The following is a 20,187-nucleotide window of genomic DNA, read 5'->3' as shown; positions in this document are numbered from 1 at the left end:
GGAGAAGTGAGGTTCAGGGGAAGGAGCGAAGGAAACAGTCCTAATCCTAGTCCGGCAGGTGGGGTCCGAAATCCTCCAGTGAGCACAACAACAGCCATGGGCACAATGCATCCTGTACGGATGTAACTTCCGGGGATTTTTATGCACATTGTGCGCAACTGTTGTGGAAAGGATCATCATCCCCGTCATATCTTCCAGGTAATCACTAGATAATTTTCCGTCCGAAGCGCACCCACAAGGAAAAAAATTAAAAGAAATTTTTTTTTTTGATAATAATCATAAAGAAAAACGTAGTTGTTACAACCCACCAAGCTAAAGGTAAAGCACAGCCTCAGGTACCCCTCCACTAAACCGCATGAGTAGTTACCGTCACTCCGGGCGGCACCCTGCTCTATAACCTAGTCGTCATGGCCCGGGTTACTCCGTAGAGAATCCAAATAGCAAACTCCCAGCAACAACGATCTGTGGATTAATCATCATGAAACAGCAGGATCACCCGCCTCTATGTTGTAAGGAATCTAGGATACTACATTCGAGACCGTTCTTTCTATCAGAAGATTCGCGGGTCGCGAATATACTCTACCCATTTCCCAGAGAAATGTCCCTCATACAAATGGGACAGTGCTTTAACAACAGCAATATTTGAAATGCCGTCTTCCTCAATTTTGGCGCAAGCTGACATCTTCATGTCATGTCTGCTTCAGCCGCTGCAAAGCATGACTAATGCACACTCTCTGACACTCTAATGTCGGCACAATTAATACAATAGCTGCAGCCTCCTAGGTAGGAATCCGCTTCCGAGCAGGCTCAATATGCTTCTAGCCCTAATCTGGATGACGGATGCACAGTCAGCCCAATACGTGGTCTAGGCACGCTTATCCCTACCTACCTACCAATCAGAGAGAACCATGGATATCGGTCAAATTTGTCATTTGACTCCATCCTGCCGGCTCCGCCATCAGGGTGTGCACCCTTTTCTTGCGGCTGACTTCAAGCCCCGTCATATGTACTCTACAGAGCGGCAGTCATTCCCCCGCCTTCTCCTCTAACTCGCGCACCTATCCCGAACGCTCAACATGTCAACATTGACTGCTCCACCAGGTGGTGATCGTAATCGAGCGACTGAGCTCAACGCTGTTGCTTGGACCTGGTTCAGCCTCTCCACCGTCTTCGTTGCCGCCAGGGTGTATAGTCGTCTCAAACTTACTCGAAACTTCTGGTACGATGATCACTTCATCGTGCTGTCATGGGTGCGAATTGATGTAACACTGCTCTCTATGAAACCTGTTTGACTTTCTACAGGCTCTTACACTTGCATACTCCATATTGTACACAGTCCTAGGACAGCTTGGAGGCTGCAGGCATTTGTACTACTTACAAATGAACCCAGCGCAAGCGATCAAGGCCTCTCGAATCAACTGGATAACACAACCGGTCACCATTTACGCTCTGGCGACTGGGAAGATATCCGTAGCCTTCCTGATAATGCGAATTATGGGAAAAAGTAAATGGCGCAAAGCTTTCCTTATCTACGGAGCAATGATAGGGAGCTTTCTCTTCTGCACAATTGCCATCATCCTTACCTTCGCGCAATGTCGGCCTGTAACAGCTTTGTGGAATCCTGAGCTTTCTTTAATGGGGAAGGCAACGTGTTGGCCACCTCAGAGACAGTCAGACTTTTCGCTGTTCACCGGCAGTATGTAACGTCCAGAACTTGTCAGAGTGTTCCGTGGTGGGTATTGACCCAAGTGGCAGGTTATCTGGCGTTCATCGACATCGCTCTTGCGCTTCTGCCCATCACCATCATGTGGAATTTGCAGATGACTCTCAAGAAAAAAATCGGTATCTGTTCTGTCATGGGACTCGGTATATTGTGAGCGGTGTCCGCGAGCAGACACTCACAAAGCGATGAGTCTCAGCTGATGCTCAACGGTCAGTGCCTGCATATGTGCTTGTATTAAAACATCCAAGCTGCCAGAACTGAATGCGCGCTCAGACATCACTTGTAAGCCGACTATCCTATTCCGAATGGCAGTTTATTTAATCACTGGTATCTCTCAGATATCACCGTCACGCTCTGGATATGGAATGCGTAGGTGCGCAATACTGTTCCCCAAACTCAGCTTACCAGGTATCCTTTAGAAACGAGTCCAACGTCGTGATAGTTGCAGCCTGCATACCCACCCTCAGGCCTCTCTTCTTAATCATCTTCAAGCGCCCCGGTTGGGACAATTACCGGCATCGCAAATCCTACGACCCTAGCTCTGGCAGCCGCGACAGACGGAACCGAGTTGGACGCATCTCCGCCCCAATCAGCGACTCGACGACTGCAATCGGCTACGGTGAGACCGAGGGAAGCTGGATAGAGTTGGGTCCGGCTCAGCATAGCTATCATGAAGATGGTGATATACGACAGACGCTGGAATTTGACGTCACGTCACATAAGAAAACGAGGGCTCTGGAGGAAGAAGATATCTTTTCAATGGCTGGAGGGAACGCACTGTAGTTAGACATGCAATCCAGTTACGATGACAGTTGAACTCCCATACGAAAACAACATTGGGAGATCTCGCGTGAGTTCGAACTCCGCTGCTTTCATGAGATGTTGCATACACTCAAGTTTGTCTTGTCGTATTCATCCAAATTTTGGGCGTTTGGCAGGGTGAGACTAAGTTCGTGACTCTTGCGATGGATCCGGATCCTGTTAAAAGGATTCCCCCACCCCACATATTCGTCTCTGCGCGGTATTAGGGAGGTTGAACAACATTTTTTATGATATTTTTATTGCAACTTATCTTCGGACAGTCCCCCTCCGACAGTCCCCCGTCCACACTAATGTGGCTACCGGCTATACCCGCAGCCACCCGACCGACTTAATATAGACCTTAACATAGTAAATATCTAACTAGTAGATATATTGTCGATATTTCTTCTATTTTATAATATAAATATCTAAATAAAATCTTATATCTTAACGAGTAAGAAAGATCTTATAGTATAGATTTTTAGTAATAACTTTTATTATAATTTTAGAAAGACTATAAGTTTAAATCTATAAAAATTCTATATTTTCTAATAATAATAAATTTATTATTAAGATTTATATTTTAATTTCTTATATCTATAAATTTTTTTATATATATTAATATTATATATAGTTACTAGTCGAAAAGATATAAAATATTTTATAAAATATTTTATATTAAGTAATATTATATCGTATTCGAATATAATATAAATAGAATCGAATACTATATCATTTTTCTAATATGAATTCGAGATCTTAGCGAAATATTTTACGATATAATATATCTATAATATTATACTATAAAATAATATATATATAAGATAATCTTACTAAGATTTTAATATAAGTAGCTATTCTAATTATTATTCTAATTAATTATAACTATTACTATTATCTATTATAACTATTATTATTATAACTATTATTATTATAACTATTACTATTATAACTATTACTATTATAACTATTACTATTATAATTATTTCTATTATAACTACTTCTATTATAACTATTTCTATTATAATTACTTCTATTATAGTTACTTCTATTATAACTACTTCTATTATAACTATCTCTATTATAATTACTTCTATTATAATTACTTCTATTATAATTATTACTATTATAGCTATTATTATTATAACTATTACTATTATAACTATTATATAATAATAAACTATTTTAATAATAAATAGTAATAGTTATAATAGTAATAGTTATAATAGTAATAGCTATTAGAATATTAGATATATAATATATAGAATAAACGAATTAATTCTCTAGAATCTCTTCGAGACTAGATTTTAAATATAGTATAAAATTAGATAGCTAAAAAATATAGTAACTAAAATACGCGAAGATTATATTTCGATAATAGATATAATAGTAATAGATATAATAATAATAGATATAATAATAGTAGATATAATAGTAATAGATATAGTAGTAATAGTTATAATAGATAATAGTAATAGCTATAATTAACTAGAATAATAATTAGAATAACTACTTATACTTCTAAATATAGAAATCTTAATAAGAATATTTTATATATATATTATTTTATAGTATAATATTATAAATATACTATATCGTAAAATATATCGCTAAGATCTTATATTATATTAGATATAAAATTATTTAAATCTTAATAACTTATATTATATTAGAGTATAATATAATAAATTAATATCTTATATTATATTATATCTTTTCGACTAGTATTAATATAGTTTATTCTAAAGAAACTATTTAAATTTTACTTATTTCTCGCTATTTAAACTATTACTAATATATTTCTAAATAAACTTTTAATTTTTTTTTATTTTTTTAAAAGTTAATTTAAGAGTATATATATTTAATATAAAATAGTTATATAATAAAGATATTAATATAAATTAAGTTATAAGATATTTATTTTATTAATAATAATAAGAATCTTAGTTAAGTTAATATAATCTTTAATTATAATATATTCTTTATTTAAAGCTTTATAGTTTTTATTCTCTTTCTCGCTATAGTAATTTTTTCTTAAATTTATTTTTTAACTTTAATCTTAACTTATTAGTCTTATTAAAACTTTAATTTAATTTATTTAAATAACTTTAAAATTATATCTTATCTAGCTTTAATAGTTATTAATAAAATAAGATCTAGATTATTTAATATAATAAATCTTTATTATTAATTACGTTAATTAATATATATAAAAGAATAAGATAGAGTTAAGCTATAAAATCTTAAATTTATATATATAGTTAATTATAAATTTAGAATTATTATATTCTTTAATTAAATCGACTAAGTTAGCTCGCTAGCTCTCTTAATCTCTCTTATTAAAAATTTATATATAAAATTTTTATACTCTAAAATAATTAGCTCTCTATTAATACTATTACTTTAAAATTTCATAAATTATAAAGCTTAGTTTACGCTTTCTAACGATATAAAAATTATAAAGTTTAATCTACTATTAATAAACTAAATAAATATTTAAATATAATAATTATATTAAACGCGTTCGAAATCGAATAATTCTTTTATCTATTTATATAATTATTTTTCTTCTATCTCTCTATTAATTCTATTAATTTTATTAATATAATATATTTACTCTCGATACTCTCGTATTTAATTAAATAAAAGAAGAATCTATAATAGACGAATACGAAGAATATTACGAAGAATATTACGAAGATAGTTATTAGTAATAATAATATAATAGATCTATAGAGATCTATATTAAAAGTTCTATACTAGTACTAGTATAATCTTAATTCTACTTTCGAAAAGCGACTCTATTATTAGTAACTTAGTTAAAAAAGCTAATTTCGAGAGTATCTACGCTTAATAGCTAGATACTTCTATTTAGATCTAAATATCTATTCGTAGAGACTTCGTAGAGCTTTCGTGAAGACTATTTCTAATAATATCTTCCCCTCTAGAGGGCTTATTCTCGAGCTTCGAAGATAATGTAAAAATCGCGACGTTCCGAGAACTCTTTCTCGAAAGATCCACGATTTTAAGAATAATATACTCTATGCTTCGAGGTTTATTTCCTCGAAGACTTCTAAATACTCGCTTATTTACGAGGCTTAAAATTATCTCTAAGATCTTTATCTATAAGACTATTAAGTAAAAGATCTTTAATCTTATCTTTATATCGATATAATATAGAAATAAGACTATATTTCGAGTCTATAGCCCCGTCTTAGCGTATATAAATTAAATTTAAATCTATTTTAGTCGGTTTCGAGTATTATAAAAAAACGTACTTTATCGTTAATCGTTACGCTAAAGTATTAAAAGAGTATAAACCTCTATTTAAATAGTAAGAATTCTCTAAAGTATACTAAATTCGTAATAATATTATTAAGAAATTATTATAATTTAACTTATTAGTATATATAAAAGAATAAGATAGAATTAAATTAGAAAATCTTAAATTTATATATATAGTTAATTATAAATTTAAAGTTATTACGCTCTTTAATTAGACCGACTAAGTTAGCCTACTAGCTCTCTTAAGCTTTCTTATTAAAAATTTATATATAGAAGTTTTATACTCTAAAATAATTAGCTTTCTACGAATACTATTTCTTTATAATTTCGTAAATTATAGAGCTTAATTTACGCTTTCTAACGCTATAAAAATAATAAAGTTTAGTCTACTATTAATAAATGAAATAAATATTTAAATATAATAGTTATAGTAGTTATATTAGACGCGTCTAGAATCGAATAATAATTCTTTCATCTATTTATTTATTTATATAATTATTATTCTTCTATTACTCTACTAATTCTATTAATTTCATTAATATAAATATAATCGTTCTCGATACCTCTCGCGGAAACGTTACTAAACGCTTCAGATATATATACTTCTTTTACTCGCCTCTTAAAGTCTCTATTAACGCGAATTCGCTACTACTAGTAATCGAGGCCATAAGCGAGTTTAATAGCTATCTACTACTACTTATAAACGCGTTAAAAAGCTCTTAAAAAGAGCTCGAATAAATTTATAGTTATTATTCTCCTCTATATACTACTCGATTAGTCGCTTAGTTAATACTATCTACTTTATTAGCTTAATAATCTACTTAATTAATTACTTAGCTAATTACTTAATCTAATACTCTATAAGAGAAGAAGTAAAAGAAGAAACTATAATAGATAAATGCGAAGAATACTACGAAGAATACTATAGAGAATATTACGGAGAAACTAAGCGATAATAAGATTATTATTATTAAGAATACGGCTTAGCTCTTCGAGATTTCATATTATATACTCTCTATAATTTTATATTAAATTATTACTTAGTAAGCGAAGAATACTACTATAATTTAATCTATTATTCTTACTATATTAAGAAGTAAGAGAAGAAACTATAATAGGTAAATACGAAGAATATTACGAAGAAATTAAGCGGTAATAAGACTATTATCGTTAAAAATACGACTTAGCTCTTTAAGATTTCACGTTATATACTCTCTATAATTCTATATTAAATTATTACTTAGTAAGCGAAGAATATTACTATAACTTAATCTATTATTTCTACTATATTAAAAAGTAAGAGAAGAAACTATAATAGATAAATGCGAAGAATACTACGAAGAATACTATAGAGAATATTACGGAGAAACTAAGCGATAATAAGACTATTATCGTTAAGAATACGGCTTAGCTCTTTAAGATCCCACGTTATATACTCTTTACGATTTCATATTAAATTATTACTTAATAAGCGAAGAATATTACTATAACTTAATTTATTATTCTTATTATATTAATATAATATATTACTATAACCTCTATAGAAGAAATATCGAACGATATATATTTAAATAAATTAAAACCGTTCGATGTCTATAGCTATTTTATTATTCGAAAAATTTCTCTATAATTATAAGGGCGTAATCGCTTTAATAGTCTATAGCGGGGGTATAGTAGACTCTTATAGAGCTAAATAGGGCGTATCGACCATAAAGCGCGATATCTTCGATTCTTTTAACCTATAACCTAGTAGTAGCCGAACCATCCTTATAACTATATCGCGCTGAAATTTCGAGACTTGGCTAACCTCGGGAAGGCTAGCCACTACGAGATATATCCGCTGATTTCTCGATTTCGAGAGTTCGACCCCATTATATACGGGGCGAAAAACATTTTCTAGAGAGTAAAAGTTTCAGATTTATCGGGTATCGGCTCTCAGAAGCAATATAATTCCATACCCTAAGGCTTTCGATAATCAAATCTCGATATATCAGTATCGAGGTATATACTCCGAAAGAATTCTTATAACGTATCTTATATTCTATAGAAACCTCTAAGACAAGTAGTCTCGATATATAAGTACTAAGGAATATACTTCGAAAGGGTCTCTATAACGTATCTTATATTCTATAAAGATCTCTAAGATAAGAAGTCTCGAATAACTGGGTAAGGGTAGCGCATTACGCCTTAAGTTGGCTCTACGAAAGCCGCTAATTAGAGTAAAGCTCTCGAATTAGTTCTTTTTAGAGTCGCGAGAATATAGTCTTAAGGAAGGAGATAGTTATAAGAGCGTAATCGCTTTAATAGTCTATAGCGAGGGTATAGCAGGCTCTTATAGAGTTAAATAGAGCGTATCGACCATAAAGCGCGATACCTTCGATTCTTTTAACCTATAACTTAGTAGTAGCCGAATCATCCTTATAATAATAGAAGATATTATAGAATTTACACCACTAATTAACATATTATCTTTATTTCTTTTCGATATTTTAATACTTCTTATTATAAGAATATAGTCTTTCTCTATTTTTTATAAATAATTATTACGAATTAATTCTTTATACTTAATATATCTTCTTAATTAAATCTTAGCGCGCCTCTCTTCGTATATATATATCTATATATTATATAGATTAAATTAATTTTATAATAGTAAAAGTAGATTAAAAACGTATAGTAAGCGATTAGAGTTCGATTTAACTTAGAAAAATTTAACTCTATAAATTTAATTTATAGATCTTTACTTATATATATATATAATATAAAAGATATTAATTATCTATATAGTCTATAGATAGATATATACGATATTAAGTCTACGCTAATAGCTCTATAAGTATTTCTAAAATATCTTATAATAATTATCTATAAAAAATAGAGAAATATTATATTCTTATAGTAAGAAGTATATATATATGATTTTTCGAAAAATTGAAAAGAAGTAAAGATATCGTGCTAATTAGTGATATGTATTCTACGAAATCTTCTATTAAAATGAAAACTTTTAAATAGTATCGAAGTAAGATATCGAATAATTTCAATTCGTTTAAATATATATCGTTTAATCTTTCTTCTATAGTAATCTAATTAACTATAATCGTCGTAGTAGATTCTTCTCTTATATCGTTAATTTAATAATATATTATATTAATATAATATCGCCGAGGCACGTAGAGATAGCAGATTAAATTATAGTATTATTCTTCGCTTACTAAGTAACGATTTAACGGAAGATTATAGAGAGATAAGTCGTATTCTTAACGATAATAATCTTATTACCGCTTAGTTTCTCCGCCGTATTCTCCGTTATATTCTTCGTAGTATTCTTCGCATTTATCTATTATAGTTTCTTCTCTTATAGAGTATTAGACTAAGTAGCTTACTAAGTAACTAATTAAGTAGATAACTAAGTAGCTTATTAAGTAGCTGACTAAGTAACTAGCTATAGAGATCTTCTCGTATATTGCTAGCGAGTCTTCTAATTTCGATACTTCTTCTTCTACTATATTATACGAATGAATAGATACTTCGATAATTAAGTAGCGTAGAAATCGAATAGATTATTACTATTTTAGTTATAAGAATTAAGATCGCATAATAAGTATATCGTTAGATTCGAGAATAGAAAAGTAGAATCGAATTCTCGATAAAAGTTAATATAGGCTATATTAGAGATACTTAAATATACGTATAGCTATAACGTAAATAAGATAAGTCTTATAGTATATAAGTTTATTATAATATCGATAGATCTATTAAAAGAATCGATTTAGACGATATTAAAAGGTACTCGATAACTACGAGTATATTAGAGATTCGACTTAGAGCGTTATATTATTAAGTATTAATATAAGCTTTATATAAACGTCTAATAACGTCTAAATATTCTATAAAGTAAAACTAGATATTATTATTAATTATTAAGAAATTATTATAATTTAACTCATATATATATATAATATAAAAGATATTAATTATCTATATAGTTTATAGATAAATATATATAGTATTAAGTCTACGCTAGTAACTTTATAAGTATTTCTAAGATATCTTATAACATCGAGATTTCTTTTTCGAGCGTTTACTTCTAGAGCTTTTTAACTCTAAGATATTCTACTCGAAATATCCTTATTGAAATAAAGCTATTCTACTCGAAAATCTTATTTATATAGAGCGTTCTATTCGAAAGTATTTAACTTCGAAGCTCGCCTTCGACGTAACTATTACCCGAGCGACTCTCTAAAAAAATTAAATTTCTAATTTTTAATAGAGGATATAAGTATTCTCGAATTCTCGACTCTTAATTTTTTAATAATTAAGCGTATTATCTTCGATAATAACTAGTATCGCTTCGAAGTAATTACTAGCTAAATACTTTAGACTATAATCGACTCGAAAATAAAGTATAGATATTATTATTAGTAACTTAGTTAAAAAAGCTAATTTCGAGAATATCTACGCTTAATAATTAGATATCTCTATTTAGATCTAAATATCTATTCGTAAAAACTTCGTAGAGTTCTCGTAGAAACTATTTCTAATATCTATAGAGAGAAAGTTTAGAAATCTCTTCTTATAGCGTATAAATAAGACTTTAAATACTTCTTTTAACTTAATAGAGATATTAAGCTCTAAAATCTAGCTAGAATTAAATACGATTTCGAAGAATTCTAGACGTATTATCTAGATAGTTCTTTAGATAAAACGTTATTCGAAGTCTAAGTATAAGAGTCTTAGCGAGTATAAAACTTTCGATATAGATCTCTATACTCTTTACGATCTTATATTAATTTACTTAATTAGAATAAGAGAAGTTACTATAATAAGCGAATATAAAGAATATTATAAAGAATATTATAAAGATAATTATTAATAGTAGTAATATAATAAGTTTACTCTCTATAATCTTATATTAATTTACTTAATTAAGATAAGAGAAATTACTATAATAAACGAATATAGAGAATATTACGAAGAAATTAAGTAGTAATAAAACTCTTAATATTAAAAATACGACTTAGCTCTCTAAGATCTTACGTTATATACTCTCTATAATTTTATATTAAATTATTACTTAATAAGCGAAGAATATTACTATAATTTAATTTATTATCTTTATTATTAATATATATAAAAGAATAAGATAGAATTAAGCTTAAAAATCTTAAATTTATATATATAGTTAATTATAAATTCGAGTTCGCTATACTTTTTAATTAGATCGACTAAGTTATCGTAAATAAATAAATTAACATTCGTAATTATTAAAATTTACTAGTTAAAAAGATATAATATAATATAAGATATTAATTTATTATATTATACTCTAATATAATATAAGTTATTAAGATTTATATAATTTTATATCTAGTATAATATAAAATCTTAGCGATATATTCTACGATATAATATATCTATAATATTATATTACGAAATAGTATATATATAAAATATTCTTATTAAGATTTCTATATTTAGAAGTATAAGTAGTTATTTTAATTATTATTCTAATTAACTATAGCTATTATTATTATCTATTATAATTATTACTATTATATCTATTACTATTATATCTATTACTATTATATCTACTATTATTATATTTATTATTATTATATTTATTATTATTATATCTACTACTATTATATCTATTATTATTATATTTATTATCGAAATATAATCTCTATATATTTTAGCTACTATATTTTTTAGCTATTTAATTTTATACTATATTTAGAATCTAATCTCGAAGAAATTCTAGAGAATTAATTTATTCGTTTTATATATTATATATCTAATATTTTAATAGCTATTACTATTATAGCTATTATTATTATAACTATTATTATTATAATTATTATTATTATAACTATTATTATTATAACTATTACTATTATAACTACTATTATTTATTATTAAAATAGTTTATTATTATATAATAGTTATAATAGAATAATTATAATAGAGATAATTATAATAAAGACGATTATAATAAAAGCGATTATAATAAAAATAGCTATAATAGAAATAGTTATAATAGAGATAGCTATAATAGAAATAATTATAATAGAGATAGTTATAATAGAGATAGCTATAATAGTAATAATTATAATAGATAATAGTAGTAGCTATAATATCGTAGAATATATTATTAAGATTTTAAACTTATATTAGAAAAATAATATAATATTTAACTCTATTTATATTATACTCGAGTATAATATAATATTACTTAATATAAAATACTTTATAAGATATATTATATCTTTTCGACTAGTATTAAAATCTCGCTCTTTATATCTTCTTTATTAAAAAAATAGATATACGTTATTTATAATAGTAATAACTTTTTTATTTTTTATTTAATTTTTTTATTAATTTTTTTATTTTTAAAGCGCTATTTACGCTTTTCGAATTTTTAAGAATTTTAAAAATTTATTTTATAATTATTAAAGTATTAAAGTTCGCTTATTAAAGACTATTTATTAAATTTACTCGATAGCTCTAATTAAAAAAAAAATATAAATTTAATTTATAGATCTTTACTTATATTAATATAATAGATTACTATAATAACGTTATAAGAGAAGAATCTACTATAATAATTAAGTCTCTATAAAAGAAATATTAAATAATATATATTTAAACGAATTAAAATTATTCGATATCTTACTTTAATAGCTATTTTATTATTTAAAAGATTTAACTACTAACCGAAAAGGTATAATATAATATAAGATATTAATCTACTATACTATACTCTAATATAATATAAGTTATTAAGATTTATAGAATTTCATATCTAATATAATATAAGATCTTGGCGGTATATACTACGATATAATATATCTATGAAATTATATTATAGTATAGTATATATATAAGATATCTCGATTAGGATTTCTATATTTAGAAGTAGCTATTCTAATTATTATTCTAGTTAACGACTACGCTAAATTAATAAGATATAAAATTAAATGCGATTATATTTTATTACTCTATATATATAAAAGAAAGCGAGCTATATCTACTAATAATAAGAAAAGCTTATCTTTCTCTAATGTCAGCTACGCGAAATCCGCCGACACTTCGTAATTAAAGTCGTCGACGATAATTTTATACGTCTATTACATATTTTCGATATCGCTATCTAGTATAAAATTATGCGTATTATAATTATAATCTTTTTATTAAACCGCCAGTTTAGAAAAGTTAATATATTTCTTAGTATTCTCTCGAAAGTATCGCAGCTTGATATAACAAGCTATATTCCTTTAAGCTATCTTCTCGCGATATATAAAAAAAGATTAGATATAGAAAGTATATAAAAGTATATTTAATGATTTTAGAACGAATTAATAATGTCTATAATAATAATTAGAATTAAGAATTAGATATACTCGAATAAAAGATAACTTTACGTTACTCGTATAATAGCGATAATAATAATTAAAGTTAAAATATTGACTTAGATAGCGTAGCTTTCGTAGTAGACTTTTTATTATTATACGCCAGATTAATTATATATAAGTAAAGATTTATAATTTTATCTTCTAGATGTAATTGCGTTTAATATTTTAAGATTTCTATAATAGCTTAATACTTATTAACTAGCGCGTTAATATTATTATATTTAAACTATAGTAACGCTTATTATTAAGTTCTATATCACGCTCTCGAGTAGCTTAAAAAATAAAATCTACTTAATCATTAGCGCGTATAGTAGAATTATTCTTAATACTTATATCTTATTTAACTTCGATATCATTTATTTCCTCTTAATTCGAGCTTCTATCTTTATCTGCGTATATAATAATTCGCGCGATAAGTAAAACTTCAGACTTCTTTATAATTATGCTCGCGTGCTTTTTTTATATAATATTATTAAAATATAAATCTACTAGAATAATAATTAGAACTAGAAATTACTTATCGCTTATCTATTATATCTTATCTAATTTACTTAAGAGTTTACTTCTATTATAATAACGATATATTAATATACTTAACTTTACGCTTTTTAATAATTACAGCGTAATTAACAGCTAAGATATCGACTTTCTTTATTTTTTTAATCAGCTTCTCCTTAGATATAAACGTATTTATTCGCTATCGCGATTTCTTAGTATTTTTATTTTAACTAAGCTTATTCTTTATTTTTTATTTTAGCTAAAAGCTTAATCGCCGCTTAATTAACCTACGTTAAGACTTTTTAATATCGCTATTATTATTAGTATTTAATATTTATTATAGTAAATTATTAGACTTAGTCTCTTCTACTTTAATTATTATAAAAAGATAAATTAGTAGATATATATAAAAGAATTAAAGGGCTTATACGAATATCTACGAATACTAAGCTATTCTTAGTTTTAATTAAAGCTTATTTTATTAAAAAGTGCGTTAATTCTAGTAAATACCGATATCAGAAATAAAGAAGATATATACCGCGCGCTATTATAAATATGTTATTATAGAGTTTGACTTAAAGAATAATTATTTCTATAAAGATAGTAAGACTTAAAAACAAGAAAGTAAGAATGAAATACGCGAAAATTTTAATAAGTTATAGTAGTTTAATATTAGTCAAACTAGGTAAAAATAGCTACTTACTAGCTCGCTCTCTTAAATCTTTTATCTTTTAATCTATGCGAGCTATAATAATAATTATAATTATTATAAAAGTAGCTAAGATTATATTAGATGATAGCGCTTAATAAGCGTAATTTGCTTAAGCTTAAATCTTTAAAATTAAAGAGAAAGCGCTTTATTAATATCTAATTTAAGCTAGATAATATAAAGTAATCTAAAAATTTAATATACGCGATAGATATCTAAGCTTTCCTTCCCCTCTTCTTCCCCTCTAAGACTTTCTTTTTTATATTAACCCTTCTTATTATCAGACTATCTTCTTTATATATTAAACTTCTATTTAAGTAATCTAATATTATTATAGCTATACTAAAAGTATAACATAGTTATTAAGCTATATATTTATTCTTTATCTTTTAATAACTTTAAGCTAATATATAGATAGACCACGCGAAGAGCTTAACTTATATACACTTAATCTATTATTAATAGCTCTTCGAAAAAGCTAATACTATTCTAGAGTGCTAAACGCAGCGTTAAAGTAAAGTCTTTACCAGATACCGCCACCGCTTTAACCGCTACCGCCGCCGCTTTAATAAATACTACCCCTACTTTAATAGATATCGCCTCTACTTTAATAGTATTAAGGCATTAATGAAAATCAAGTAATATATTCTTCTAATTATTATTATACTTATTATATATAACTAACGCGAGCTATAGCTCGAGCTTTACGCGAGATTTATTATTATTAAAAGTTAACTAATCTTATAATTCCGAAGCTCCCCTTTTAGTATCTAATTTATAAGATTATACTTAATTAAGATCTATTAAAGCGCTATCACATTTAAAGATTCGCTCTTAAAGTATTATATAAGATAATAAAAGCCTTTCTAGTTCGTCAGTTTAAGAATAAGCCTTTTATTACTACGCTTTATAATTAGCTCTAATAATCTCTATTTAAATAAATGTCTACCTTTATATAATATATAGAAAGCGAGTTACATTATAGAAAAAGAATCTAAATCTCGCGATTATCTTAGCTAAGCCGTTTAAATCAAAGATAAGAGTATACTTATCTTTATATAATTTAGTTAACTTATCAGCTAATTATTATAAATATAACTATAAGATATAGTTATATATTATCGATTACTTAAGTAATTAGAAGAAGCGTAAGAAAAATAAAATCATACAATCAAGCACTTATAAACTTTCCTCTTCTAAATATTTATTTTAATTTAGAGTTTAATCGCTATCTAATTAAAAAAAGATAAGATATAAGAAGTATATAAAAGTACATTTAATAATTCTAGAACGAATTAACGATATCTATAATAATAATTAAAATTAAGAATTAAATATACTCGAATAAGAGATAGCTTCGCGTTACTTATATAATAATAAGAGTAATAACTAAGATTAAAGTTTAATTTAGATAGCGTAACTTTCGTAGTAAACTTTTCATTACTATATATTAGATTAATTATATATTAATAAAGATTTATAATTTTATCTTTTAGGCGTAATCGTATTTAATATCTTAAGATTTCTATAATAGCTCGATGCTTATTAGCTAACGCGTTAATACTATTATATTTAAACTACGATAGAGCTTATCATTAAGTTTTATATCGCGCTTTCGAATAATTTAAAAGATAAAGTCTACTTAATCATTAGCGCGTATAGTAAAATTATTCTTAATACTTATATCTTATTTAGCTTCGATATTATCTATTTTCTTCTAATTTAAGCTCTTATCTTTATTTATATATACGATAGTTCGCGTAATAAGCGGAACTCTAGACTTCCTCTAAATCACGCTCACGTATTTTTTTTATACGATATTATTAAAATGTAAGTTTACTAGAATAATGACTAGAATTAGAAGCTACTTATCGTTTATCTATTATATTTTATCTAATTTTCTTAAGAGCTTACTTCTATTTTAATTGCGATATATTAATATATCTAGCTTTACGCTTATTACGGGCTATAGCGTAGTTAATAGCTAATATATCGACTTTCTTTACTTTTTTAACTAGTTTCTCCTTAAACGTAAACATATTTATTCGCTATCGCGATCTCTTAATATTTTTATTTTTATTAAGCTTATTCTTTACTTTTCGTTTTAGCTAAAGGCCTAATCGCCGTCTAACTAACTTACATTAAGACTCTTTAATATCGTTATCGTTATTAGTATTTAATATCTATTATAGTAAATTATTAGACTTAATATCTTCTACTTTAATCGCTATAAAAAGATAAATTAATAAATATATATAAAGGAATTAAAGGGCTTATATGGATATTTATAGATACTAAGCTATACTTAATTTTAATTAATACTTATTTTATTAAAAAGTGTATTAATTCTAGTAAGTATCGAAGTTAGAAATATAGAGAATATATACCGCGTGCTATTTTAATTATAGTTTTTAAATTAAAAGAATAATTATTTATATAAAGAAAAGAAAATAAAAATGAAATACGCGAAAATTTTAATAAGTTATAATAGTTTTATTTTAATTAAGTTAGATAAAGATAATTATTTATTAATTCGCTCTCTTAGATATCTTATCTTTTAATCTATACGGGCTATAATAATAATTATAAATATTATAGAAGTAGATAAAATCGTACTAGATAATAGCGCTTAATAAGTATAATTCGCTTAAGCTTAAATCTTTAAAATTGAAGAGGAAGCGCGTTACCTATTAATACTTGAAATAAGCTAGACGATTTAAAGTAATCTAAATATTTAGTATACGCGATAGATATCTAAGCTTTCCCTCCTCTCTAAGACTTTCTTTTTATATTAACCCTTCTTCTTATAAGACTATCTTCTTTATATCTTAGACTTCTATTTAAGTAACCTAATATTATTATAGTAATATCTAAAATATAACGCAGATGTTAAGTCGTATATTTATTCTTTATCTATTAATAACTTTAAGCTAATACGTAGATAGGCCGCATAAAGAGCTTAACTTATATATATTTAATTTATTATTACTAGCTCCTCGAAAAAGCTAATATTATTTTAGACTACGCGAGGTAATAATCTATTTAAAAGCGTTATAATAAAGCGTTTATTAGATATCGCCGCTACTTTAATAGATACCGCCGCCACTTTAATAGATATCGCCGCCGCTTTAATAGATATCGCTTTTACTTTAGTAATATTAAAGTATTAATAGAAACTAGATAACATATTCTTCTAGCTATTATTATCCTTATTATATATCACTAACGCGAGCTATAGCTTAAGCTTTACGCGAGATTTATCGCTATTAAATTTTAATTAATCTTATAATTTCGAAGCTTCCCTTTTAACGCGTAGTTCGTGAGATTTTATATTATATATATATTATATTATTCGACTATCGTCTTTAAAGTTTCGCTTTTAAAAGATAACTCTATATTCTTATAATAAATAAGATATTAAATAGAATAATTAATAGAATCTAATTTTTTATTTGCTAGCTAGTAATAAGTCTTATAACTTATATATCTAATTACATTTAAGATTATAATTATAATTATCTTTATAATTAAAATTAATATAAGCTAAGACTTTCTATTAATATATAGCTTTTTTTCGAAAGATTTATATAAGCGTAATTAAAGATTAATATTCTTCTTTTAAGCGTTAAACGCTTAGCGAGAAGTACTAGAAGATTTATATCTAGATATTTATTAACTATATATTAGAATTTACTTACTTCAAATTCTAAATATAAATATCTTTACTTCTAGATAAGATAAAGAAGCTATAGATTTAGAACCGGATATTACTAAAGATCGCTTACTATTTTCTACCGTATTTTAGCTATTTACGATTATTAATATACTCGCTAATAAGAAAGGCGTGCTATTACTATGCGAATTTGGTCGCGATATTAGTAATAACTATTAGAACTAAAGCTATCGAATATAGAAATACCCGTTAATAAAAAAGGCGTACTATTACTATATGAATTTAGTCGCGGTATTAATAATAACTATAAAAACTAAAGCTATCGAATATAGAGATACTCGCTAATAAGAAAGGCGTGCTATTATTATACGAATTTGATCGCGATATTAGTAGTAACTATAAGAATTAAAGCTATCGAACATAGAAATACTCGCTAATAAGAAAGGCGTACTATTATTATATAAATTTGGTCGCGATACTAGTAGTAACTATAGAAACTAAAGCTGTCGAATATAGAGATACGACCTTCGATTTAGTATAGATTTTAGGACGAGAAGCCTCTTTTATTAGAGCAGTGATATTTTTATAGATGTATACCTATATTTAAATCGATTTAAGAAGTTTTATTCTATAAATATAAAATATATAAAGTTATTAGATTAAGTATAATAGCTAAATATTATTAATTAAGCGTAATAAGTAGAATAATAATTAGAATATCTTATCCTCAACTTAGAATAGTTTTTCTTTTATTTATTATATATTTCCTTTTCGTAAAAACTACGTCTAGACTTTAATAACACTATATTATTATTTATAAGCTTATATCTTATCGTAATTATCTAAGAAGCTATATATCTTTCGATTATAAAGTAATCCTTTTTATATAAAATATATATAATTAAGCCGCTAGGTATTAGTTAGTAATTTTCTTTATTTACGATTACTAAAGAATAAGTTATATTATTAAAATCACTCGCTAATTTTATCTTTATAGCTTCTTAAAGTGCGTATAGTATAGAGGGTTAAATTCGAAGCGAATTAACCGATTTTGAAGCTATATAAATCAAGATCTCCTTTACTATTCGAGCGAATACGATCTAAGAAATAATTAAGATCGTTAATCTCTGCTATCCGCGGATTTCCTTTAATATATAAGCTTTAAAGTCTAATTAGTAATAATATAATTAGCGTATATAATTAACTTACTATTTAATTTAGATATACGTAATCGACGTAACTACGCACTTTTTTTATTTATAGTTATACTTTTCAAACTTCGCGTATAATCTCCTAATCTTCGCCTTAGCGAAGTCTTATTTTTACTTCGCTTTGATAATTTAGATGAGCCTAGATTAGTAATTAATAAATCATTAAGAATTTTCTAAATTTCCGCGATTATCGAGTTAATAGCTTTGATAGATAATAATGCTATATATTAACGAATTATAATTAATATTATAATTAGTTATCGCATTAAGAGATATAGCGCTATTAAACGTATATTTACTTTATAAAAATAATACCGTTAATCTAATTTAACTGTAGGGTATAAAGAAAATAATTTTATTTTCTTTAGATATAGATAGTATCGTAATAAACGAGTATATTATAATGTAAATACTATAATAATAGAAAGAATTTTTAAGAAAGAAGAGAGTAGATTAGAAAAGAATAATACTAAGTATCTATTATTAAGCTAACTAATATCATATAACTAAAATCTTATTAGAATAAAATATTATTTAAAGATAGATTAAGTCTAAACGTTAATTAGAAAGTTAACTAGAAAAAGAGATTAATTTCTTTTTTACTAATACGCATCGTAGAGCTATATATAAGCGCTTCTTCCTATATTTCAAATGTACTTTAGATATCCACAGCTATATATATACGCCCCCTCCCGTATTTCATACGTATTCCGTATATTTCGATATCCTTTATATACGCGGTATATCTACTAAAGATAATCTTATTAATCTAATTAATTTCTATTTAATCTCACGTTTACTAGTTATAAGAAGAGCTCTTTATTCTAATATTATAACTTTATTAATTCGTTATCCTTAGACGCCGGGCCGCGTAC

The 20,187-nt window shown here is 26.1% G+C and overlaps 1 protein-coding gene across 1 annotated transcript; it reads left to right on the top strand.

Annotated features, from left to right (window-relative positions):
* Positions 1-908: 908 nt before the first annotated feature.
* Positions 909-2,506, top strand: HO173_010334 (uncharacterized protein; the record flags this gene model as incomplete). The annotated part of the gene is made up of 7 exons (XM_037312220.1): positions 909-963; positions 1,102-1,250; positions 1,303-1,696; positions 1,756-1,873; positions 1,938-2,005; positions 2,062-2,092; positions 2,143-2,506. The coding sequence occupies 7 exons, from the start codon at positions 909-911 to the stop codon at positions 2,504-2,506; spliced, it is 1,179 nt and encodes a 392-aa protein (XP_037160806.1).
* Between the last annotated feature and the right edge of the window lie 17,681 nt (positions 2,507-20,187).

Source organism: Letharia columbiana (assembly GCF_014066305.1).
Source record: "Letharia columbiana isolate WasteWater2 chromosome Unknown Sc0000048_s0, whole genome shotgun sequence".
Lineage (NCBI taxonomy): Eukaryota > Fungi > Ascomycota > Lecanoromycetes > Lecanorales > Parmeliaceae > Letharia > Letharia columbiana.
The sequence above is the reverse complement of the archived record's forward strand: the minus strand, read 5'-3'. Positions and strand labels throughout refer to the sequence as shown.